The 9,886-nt window shown below is 64.0% G+C and overlaps 1 long non-coding RNA gene and 1 gene segment (V, D, J or C); both read left to right on the top strand.

Moving 5' to 3' along the window:
• The first annotated feature begins 331 nt into the window (after window positions 1-331).
• On the top strand, window positions 332-5,438 carry LOC103542342 (immunoglobulin gamma-1 heavy chain-like). The segment is given in 5 exon segments: window positions 332-603; window positions 3,819-4,112; window positions 4,399-4,428; window positions 4,559-4,885; window positions 4,961-5,438. Coding segments are annotated over 4 exon segments (780 nt in total).
• Window positions 5,439-6,889: 1,451 nt separating this feature from the next.
• LOC139079248 (uncharacterized) lies at window positions 6,890-8,658 on the top strand. The gene is made up of 2 exons (XR_011532686.1): window positions 6,890-7,021; window positions 7,462-8,658. It is a non-coding gene; the product is annotated as an uncharacterized lncRNA (long non-coding RNA).
• Window positions 8,659-9,886: the final 1,228 nt, after the last annotated feature.

Raw genomic sequence — 9,886 nt, 5'->3', positions numbered from 1 at the left:
GGCTTTCTACTCGGGGGGCTGTCCTGGCCGGAGGACAGGATGAGGCCCTGGGCTGGGCTGCGGGCTGTGAGCAGGTCAGCCTGTGTCCACACTGCACGCTGACCGTGGCAGGGGGAGGTTTCGTCTGGGGTGTGGGGACCAGATGGCTCAGGTGAGAGGCCCGGGCGCCCCTGCCTGCGGCAGGGCCATCAGGCACAACTCCTGTGGGAGCCAGAAAGTGAAGAACAACACATGAGCCCAGGCTTCCTGCGCTCTCCCCTGGGTCCTGGGCACCTGTGTCCCACGCACCCACCTGAGGCAGCCTTGGCCACATCTGTACTCCCCCCAGGCTCTCTAAGACAGAAACCACCCAGAAGAAAAGGGAACTTCAGGAAGCAAGCGGTGCCCCCTGGTTTCAGTCCCGTTCTTAGTCTTTGCAGGGCTGTCGGGAGGGCGTTCCCACCTCTGGGAACGAGCTATGAACTCCTAGGAGCGGCCAGTGGAGACAGGGCTCAGGGTTGCAAGGAGCGATATGTGCCCGGGGCCAGAGCAGGGGCGTGGGGGGAGCTCCTCGGAGACCCAGGCTGGGCTGTGCAGGAGCCGCCTCCACGGCCCCGACCCTCGGTGAGTGGGGTCCCCACGGAGCAGGGGGAAGGGAGTGGAGTGGAGGCCGTGAAACTGGTCACAAGAGCTCCAGAGAGCCTAGACACCTAGGGACGACTCTGAGGGGCTCGAGCAGCTGAGCCAGCACGGGGCAGGGCAGGCTGCCCACAGGCCACGATGCCAACCCAACACTGGCCTCAGGGAGCCACGGGCAGGGCGCAACCATACCAACAGGGCTGGACACACGAGAGGCCATGGACGTCAACTGGGTGGGAGGATGCAGAGCCTTCGAGGAACATGATGGCCTGGAGGCCAGAAGCCTGAGGGCTGCGCTTGGCCAGCTGTGCTGAGGGCAGGACCAGCCAGGAGCTGAGCTGCTGCAGCACGGACGCCAGGATGGACAGATGGGTTTGAGCACAGAGAGGGGGCTGGCTCAGACAGGGTAGGAAAAGGACCTCTAGGTGGCCTAAGGGTCCTGTCCAGGCCAAGGAGCTGGCTCGAGCTCCAGGGCAGGGCCTACGGGGACAGTCGCAGGGTCCTGGGCTACGACTGGGACCAAGGGCAGCAGGTGAGCCAGGAGCAGAGCCTGAGGGGCCAGCGGGGACTCCCGGTGCTCAGAACTCAGATCGCACAGGGCTGGGCAGGAGCTCAGCAGCTACAGGCAGGCATCGGGAGCCAGGCAGTGAGGGTCTGATCTGGAGCACAAACCGGGGCTGCAAGGCAGGGAGCTGGGGGATGAGGGCAGGCTGCCCCAGCAATGGAGGGAGCACAGTCCCGAGGGGGCTTCCGAGGGCAGTGCGGCACAATGAGATGGCAAGGCCCGGCTGGGGCCAGGAGCTCCTCCAAGAGGGGACCACGGCAGGCTGGGGCTCTGCCAGGGGAGAGCTGGCCAGAGAAAGGATGGGCACCTGTGGCTCCAGGAGGCAAAGCCCAGTGCTGGGAAAGGAGTGTGGCCAGGATGGAGGGTGAACCTGGGCTGAGGGCACTGGGAGATGTAGGAGGGGCAGAGGCAGCCCTGGGCTGAGCTCAGGGACCTGAGCTGTGAAGAGGGGACCATACGACAGGAGGGGCAGAGAGATGTTATCGACCTGGAGCCCCAGGGTCAAGGGGCTGAGCAGCTACAGGTGAGCAAGGGCAGTCAGGAGAGCACAAGAGGCAAGGGGCTGCCCAGGAGGTCCGGGAAAACAGACATAGCAGCTACAGGAGAGCAGGGCAGTTGGGAGTGCAGGAGGTGCAGGGGGCTGCCCAGGAACTCTGGGGGAGCAGGCAGAGCAGCTACAGGAGAGCAGGGCAGTTGGGAGTGCAGGAGGTGCAGGGGGCTGCCCAGGAACTCTGGGGGAGCAGGCAGAGCAGCTACAGGTGAGCAGGGGCAGGTGGGAGGGCAGGAGGTGCAGGGGGCTGCCCAGGAGCTCCATGGGAGCAGGCATAGCAGCTACAGGTGAGCAGGGGCAGGTGTGAGGGCTGGAGGGGCAGGGGGCAGCCAAGGAGCTCTGGGGGAGCAGGCAGAGCAGCTACAGGTGAGCAGGGGCCGGTGGGAGGGCTGGAGGGGCAGGGGGCAGCCCAGGAGCTCCAGGGGAGCAGGCAGAGCAGCTACAGGTGAGCAGGGGCAGGTGGGAGGGCAGGAGGGGCAGGAGGCTTCCCAGGAGCTCCGGGGGAGCAGGCAGAGCAGCTACAGGTGAGCAGGGGCAGGAGCGAGGGCTGGAGGGGCAGGGGGCTGCCCTGGCTCTTAGGGGAGGAAGGGCACTGGGCCTGAGCTATTCAGAGCCCTCAAGAGGTCAGACCTGAGCAGGCACAGGGAGCAGGGAGAGCTGCTGGCTAAGGGGCCTCAGGTGAGGCTGAGCAGGAGCAAGAGTGTGAGCTGCTGGAGTGGCCGGGTTGGTGCTCCTTGGAATGGATGGGGGACTCTGGGTTGGGATGTCTCTGGTGTTGAAGGTGCAGGGGCCCATCCCTGGGGAGATCCAGTGGGATGCAGTTCTTGTGTCCAGGGGCACCAGTCCTGTTCTGGTGCTTGTGGGGTCTTGGGACAGGAGGGGTAGACATGTGGAAGCAATGTAGGGTGACCCAGGGCAGTGGACCTGGCAGAGGGAAGAGCGAGCGGCTCCTTGGGGCCTGAGCCAGGGCTGCCAGCCTGGGGAGAGGCCTGGCAGGGCTCTGGAGCTGAGCAGACAGGACTCGGGGTCAGAAGGGACAGGCCGGGCCCGGACATGTGGGTAAAGGCTGCACCCAAGCCCGTACGGGGGCCTGGGGAGGCTGGCACCTAGAGGAGAGGAGCGCCGAGGGCTCCCACCTGCGCCCAGGGGCCGGCTGTGCTAGGGAAGGACCACGGCTGGAGGAGGGCTCTGCAGTGAGCAAGGAGCTGGACAGGCCCAAGAGCAGGGAGGGCGGAGGGCAGGCGACGCTGGCAGAGAGGGGCCGGAGGTGAGCTCAGGAAGCCCGGCCAGGATGACCTGAGTGGGGAGGGGGCCCAGAGGCAGACGCAGGAGGCTGGGCTGGGGGCCCACAGAGAAGGGAAGGGAGGGGGACAAGGAGACTCCCAGGGACGGGGTCCAGGACAGGGAAGGGGTCCAGGGAAGGGACGGGGTCCAGGACAGGGAAGGGATGGGGTTCACGACAGGGATGGGGTCCAGGGCAGGGACACGTTCCAGAGCAAGGACAGTGTCAGGTCCGGGACGGGGACCAGGGCAGCGTCAGAGAGAAGGGCCCACGTTGCAGTGGCTGCAGAACTGACTCAAAAGACACGGGGCCTGGTGAGCAGAGACAGGCCGTGGTGAGGGCTGGGCGGAGGGCTGGGAGCTAACACAGGCATGTGGGGCAGAGGCCCACCACACCTGAGGAGGGGCCACTCACCCAGGGCCAGGCCAGGCTTAGTTGATAGGACAGAGGGCTTTGCGAACCAGCAAAAGCCCCCCGGGAGCAGCAGTCTCTGGTCAGGGCTCAGAGAGGGCCTCGGTCAGTCTGCCCACCCATTGGAGGCCTCAGCAAGTACAAGGGGACAGGGGCCTCGAAGGGACTCTAATCCAGGTGGTGATGCTGTGCTGACCGGGTGACCAGTCCAGAGCCCGTGGCTGCAGAGTCACCAGCCCAGGGGGACAGGGAGCCACGCAGGGCATTTAGTCTGAAGACTATCCGGAAGCACATAGGCGCTGGACTCAGCAGTGCTCAGGCCTGGGCACCTGACGCCCTCCCCGGACCCTCACAGGGGAAGGCCCTGGTGTAACATGCCTCCTCTCCTGCAGCCTCCACCACGGCCCCAAAGGTCTTCCCGCTGGCCTCGCACTCTGCGGCCACATCTGGCTCCACGGTGGCCCTGGGCTGCCTGGTCTCCAGCTACTTCCCAGAGCCGGTGACCGTGTCCTGGAACTCAGGAGCCCTGACCAGCGGCGTGCACACCTTCCCGTCCGTCCTGCAGTCCTCGGGGCTCTACTCCCTCAGCAGCATGGTGACCGTGCCTGCCAGCAGCTTGAAGAGCCAGACCTACATCTGCAACGTAGCCCACCCGGCCAGCAGCACCAAGGTGGACAAGAAAATCGGTGAGAGGAGGGGCTGCAGGGAGGGCATTTCCTGCGAGACAGGCCAGGCTCTGCCCTCCTGCCTGGACCCCAGGACGGCGGGGGAGGCCTCCTGAGCAAAGTGAGGGGTCCTCTGGGCGTTTCTGCCTTGCCCAGAGCAGGGGCAGGCTGGACAACCCTAACCCAGCCCCTCGGGCCACGGTGGGCGCACGCTGGTGTCAGAGCTTCCAAAACCTGGCCCTGATGTCAGCTCACCCCAAGGTCTCCTCTCTCCACCCTCGGTAACACCTATCTGTTCTCTCTGCAGTCATAAAAGAGTGTAACGGCTGCCCCGCAGGTGAGTCAGCTGGGCCTCGGCCTCCACCCCCAGGAGGTGGCCGGAGCACAGGCGTGGCCCACAGGGGACAAGGGCTCAAGAGGAGGCTCACCCAAGTGCTGACCCCGCCCATTGCTATGTCTCCCCCCAGAATGTCTCGGAGTTGGGCCTTCCGTGTTCATCTTCCCCCCGAAGCCCAAGGACGTCCTCATGATCTCCCGAACACCCACGGTCACCTGTGTGGTGGTGGACGTGGGCCACGACTTCCCCGATGTCCAGTTCAACTGGTACGTGGATGGGGTGGAGACGCACACAGCCACAACAGAGCCAAAGCAGGAGCAGTTCAACAGCACTTACCGCGTGGTCAGCATCCTCGCCATCCAGCACAAGGACTGGCTGTCCGGAAAGGAGTTCAAGTGTAAGGTCAACAACAAAGCCCTCCCAGCCCCTGTAGAGAGGACCATCTCCAAGCCCACAGGTAAGGGCAGGGCAGATGGGCACAGGGAGGGTACCACCCAGGAGGGATGGTCTGTGCTGACTCCTGTGCCCACAGGGCAGCCCCGGGAGCCGCAGGTGTATGTCCTGGCCCCACACCGGGATGAGCTGTCCAAGAACAAGGTCAGCGTGACCTGCCTGGTCAAGGACTTCTACCCAACTGACATTGACATCGAGTGGAAGAGCAACGGGCAGCCAGAGCCGGAGACCAAGTACAGCACCACCCCAGCCCAGCTGGACGGCGACGGGTCCTACTTCCTGTACAGCAAGCTCACTGTGGAGACTAACAGGTGGCAGCAGGGAACGACATTCACGTGTGCGGTGATGCACGAGGCTCTCCACAATCACTACACGGAGAAATCCGTCTCCAAGTCTCCCGGTAAATGAGCCACACGCCCAGCAACCAGCAAGCCATCCCTCCCTCCCCGTGGGCTCTCCAGGTCCCACAAGGAGACCTGAGCCCCCACCCTGGTGTACATACCTCCTGGGCACCCAGCATGAAATAAAGCACCCAGCATGGCCCTGGGACCCTGCGACGCGGTCGTGGTTCTTTCTGAGGCAGAGCTCTGGCACTTGGCCAGGCCTGCAGGCAGCGGGGCAGCCAGGCTCCAAGGCCACATTGTCACTATTACAGGAGAGTGGGTCCCATTCAGATCAGACCCAGGGTGTGGGAACCTGTGCAGGCCGCCCAGGAGAGCAGGAGGGGCTGCCGAGCGGGCAAGGGCCTCGTCAGAGGCGGCAGCTCCTCTGGGCCGCCCTCCTGCCAGCAGCAGCTCGGGGCTGGAGGGTGGCCAGGGAACAGGAGAAGCCCCTCCAGAGCCATCAGGGAAATGCTCCTCCTCTGTAGGAGCCCGAGCTGTGGGACCATGGCCCATCCTTGTCCCCAGGATCCCTGTCCACTGGGTCACTCAAGAGCTCTGCCTGGTGGCTCTGGCCCGCACGAGAGGCTTGCAGGCCCATGGTGTGGGGACAGGCCCTCTTTTGCCCTCGGGCACTCCAAGATCAGGCCCCCACCCTCCCTCAGGCGAGGGGGCTCTGCCTGACCTTGTCCTGCCTGGGGCCAGGCCTGTCCACTCGAGGGGACACTTCAGGTCCCCAAGGAGCCAAAGCAGGTGGCCTTGAGTGCCCAGGGAGGGACCGTCCCTGATGGCCATGTGGGCACTGAGCCCAGACCCATTGAAAACAAGCCCCTCTCACTGAGCAGTGCCAACCCACACACCAGCTCCACACATCCGCACACCAGTGCACACAAGCACACACACACACACACACACACAGAGCTGGCCTGACACACTGGGGCCTCACACAAGGGCAACCTGCACATGCCCAACAGAGCAAGGAGCCCACTCTCCTAAACCCTCAGCCTGGACACCAGCGGGTCCCCACTCCCTCCCATGACCCACGGGCTGCCCAGTGCTCGTCCTCACACTGACCACATGACCAGCTCTGACAACTTGCCCTCTGCTTCCCCGGGGCACATACCCCCACCCTAACACACAGAAACCCCCACACCCAGCTGTCCCCAGCACTCCCACAGCTCAGGCACTGGGGACACATCCAATCCTGTCTCGGCCCTTCCCCGGGGCAGGGGCCAAGCTGCCCACAGGCTCTGCTGACCCTGCCGTCCTCGGGGCCTGGTCCCCAGGAGAGAGGAGGCAGGGCCTGAGCCTCCATCCTGCAGGGCTTGCGTGCCTTCTGCCTAAAGGGCCCAGTGCAGGGCAGAGCAGAGGAGATGGTTGGTCCCCCACTGGCCTGGCTGAGACCTGGGTCCGGAGTGACTGGCCAAGACTTGGGGTCCCAGCTGGAGGAAAGAGGGGTTGAGCTTGGTGCCCAGACACTGACCTCAGGACCCGCTGGCCCAGCCCAGCTGAGGGATCCAACCTGCCCTGCCCACTCTGCCACTGAGAGAGTCCCCACCCTGCAGGCCCCGCTGGCCCTGCCCAGCCCCCTCGGGCAGGCACAGCACTGACTACCCGCTCCCTGTGCAGAGATGGTCCTGGACGAGAACTGTACCGAGACCCAGGATGGGGAGCTGGACGGGCTGTGGACCACCATTTCCATCTTCATCACGCTCTTCCTGCTCAGCGTGTGCTACAGCGCCACCGTCACCGTCTACAAGGTGGGCCAGGCCGTCCCCACATCGTCCCTTCTCTGTCACCATGCTGTCCCCACACTGTCCTCACCATGTCCCCACTCTGTCATCTTGCTACCTCATCACTATTCCCCCCATCTCCAAATTGACACTTGGCTGTTCCAACATTATCTCCACGCTGTCCTTCACTGTCCCTATGCTGTCCCTCCACTGTGCCCTCACTGTTCACTGTCTACTCTGTCTCCTCTTTGTCCCCACCATGTCCCCTTGCTGTCCCCCCGTGACCACCCACTGTGAGGTGGCCCGGGTGCAGGGAAGGCAGGCCCTGGCGGAGGCCAGCATTGGGTCCAGGCCACGCTCACCCCTGGCCCGCCCACCATCACGTGGCCCGGGTGCAGGGAAGGCAGGCCCTGGCGGAGGCCGGCGTTGGGTCCAGGCCACGCTCACCCCTGGCCCGCCCGCTGCAGGTGAAATGGATCTTCTCCTCGGTGGTGGAGCTGAAGCGGACGATCGTCCCCGACTACAGGAACATGATCGGGCAGGCAGCCTAGGGCCACTCCACCTGGGCGGGTGTCCATGGCCGCCCCAGACTGTAGATGGCATCCACGTCCAGCCGTTCATGCTGCTCAGCCGCCATGCAGACCTGCTCCTCTGCTTCTGACCTCACCAAATGCTGACCTACTGCCCTGTGACCTCATGGCCACCACTACCTGCACCTCGCCTTCTGGCCTCAAGCCACCGGAGGCTGCATCCTGCCCCCTGACGCCCAGTGGAGAACAGAGGAGACGGCAGTTGTAACCCTGAGCAGAGCTACTGGAAGCCCATGGGCCCACGTACAGCAGCCATTAAGAGTTGATGGGGCCATGTGGACACTGCAGCATTGGGGCGGAGAATCCCTCACCGGGACTGCCCTAGGTTGGCATGTCGGTCACCATGGACGATGTGGAGGGCCGGCCTTCCCATGGCCGTCTGGGCAGGGACAGGCCAGCATGCAAACAGCATCTCTGCCAGGCTCCAGGACGCGGGGTGCCGGAAGGAGACGCCTGGTTTCAGATCCTGGAGTGGGAGCATCTGCCCCAGGCCCCGGAGGCCTCGGGGCCATCGTCCACCAGCAGGGAAGCTTCCGGATGTGCCCCTCACGGTCACTCAGATCACGGCCACCTGAGTAGACTGCTGGAAGAGGGCCTGCGCCCACAACCGCAGCAGGACCCCTGGAGGGTGGAGGTGGCATCACCTGGGAAGAGTCCATATCTGGCCAGAGGGCCTCCTGGGGAGGGGCCCGAGTCCCCTTCCACAGGAACTCCGAGTTGCTCCACGGGGCAGGGAGGAGAGACAAGACCACCGAGGAGAGAGCTGGGGCCTCAGGGAACCGGGCAGGGGGACCGAGCCAGACCCCTGACCTCACCGCCCCGGGAACCAGTGCCCCCTCACGTCTCTGAGCAAAGGGCAAGTCAGTGTCTCTGGACGGGGAGGACACGGCTGCCCACAGGAAGCAGAGGTGGCCCCGCCCCACCTGCCAGGGCCCTGCAGAGAGACGGCTCAAAGGAAAGCCCACAGTGGGAGCTTGGGTAGCTTTTCTCCTTCTTGAAGTTTCTATAGCCCATCGATTGTCTTTACAGTTTCTTTTTCTAAAACAACAATAAAATACCTGGAAAATTCCATAACTGCCTATGTTGACGCCTCGTGGAACCCACAGCCTGGCCGAGTCGTGCATCGGGGCTCCCTCCACACCCTCACAGCTCCATGACCTTCCAGCCCTCCCTCCACTCCTGCCCTCGGCTCTCCAGCCCCCGGGGTTCCCTGGGTGAGGAGGGCGGCCCGGAAACAATGTGATGAGGAGGGCGGGGGTACACGGGCCTTGTGGGGAGCGGGACCAGCCCGGGCCCGGGCAGGAGGAGCGTCCAGCGCTGGCCCAGGCCAGAAGCAGGACCGCGTGTGGGGTGTGTATTAGTCAGCATGGGCGGCTGTAACAACCCACCTGTGGGGGCTGAACACCAGACATTTGTCCTCACACTTTCTGGAGGCGGGACACCCCAGATCAGGGCGGCAGCAGGGGATTCTCCTGAGGCCACTCACTGGGGCATGTAGATGGCCTCTTCTCCCCACGTCCTCACATCATCCTCCCTCTGTGAGTGTCAGCGTTCTCACCCCTCTTCTTGTAAGGATACCAATCCTATTGGATCAGGGCCCACGCTATGGACCCCGTTGTAACTTATTACCCCTTGAAGGACCCTAGCTCCAGATACAGCCACATTCTGAGGTCCTGGGGTCAGGGCTTCAAGATTGGAATTTGGACGACACAATTAAGCCCCAAACAGGGGCGTCGGTCCCAACACACACACACACACACACACAGCGCCCTGTCCCGCACACTCAGCTATCGATTACCTGGGTCCCTCTCGCTGCCTCCCACCCAGAGTCTCTGCTCATGCTGTTCCCTTCTCCCGGGGTCCCTTCCCTCTACACACCCCACAAACTCCTACACACCCTTCTCTTAGCTCTGAGCTCCAGGCCTCCTCTCAGTCTTCCCTAATGCACCCAGCAGAACGCTCCCCACCACCCCGGGCCTGGTCTGTGCCGGCCTCTGCCACTCAGTCTCCCCCTGCGTCCACTCCCCAGACACAAAGTAGATCATCCCGCAAACAGCAAAGTGAGGACACCATGATGAGTGCATAGGGGGAAAGTGCCGGGAGCTGAGAGGCCCCACAACCAAAGGGACTGAGGGAGGCTTTCCCAGGGAGCAGCTGACGCAGATTCTGGAGGAACGGGGTGCCCGGCCTCGCCCCGCTCTGCTCCTCAGCACCAGGTCACCTGCGCCCCCGCACTGTCACAGAACTTCCTGGGCCCAGGATACGTGGGCCCACGTGGGAGAAGACATTTGAAACATGTTAA

This window comes from Equus przewalskii, chromosome 25, assembly GCF_037783145.1.
Source record: "Equus przewalskii isolate Varuska chromosome 25, EquPr2, whole genome shotgun sequence".
Taxonomy (NCBI): Eukaryota; Metazoa; Chordata; class Mammalia; order Perissodactyla; family Equidae; genus Equus; species Equus przewalskii.
Note: the sequence above shows the minus strand (reverse complement) of the source record. Positions and strands in the feature narration are given on the sequence as shown.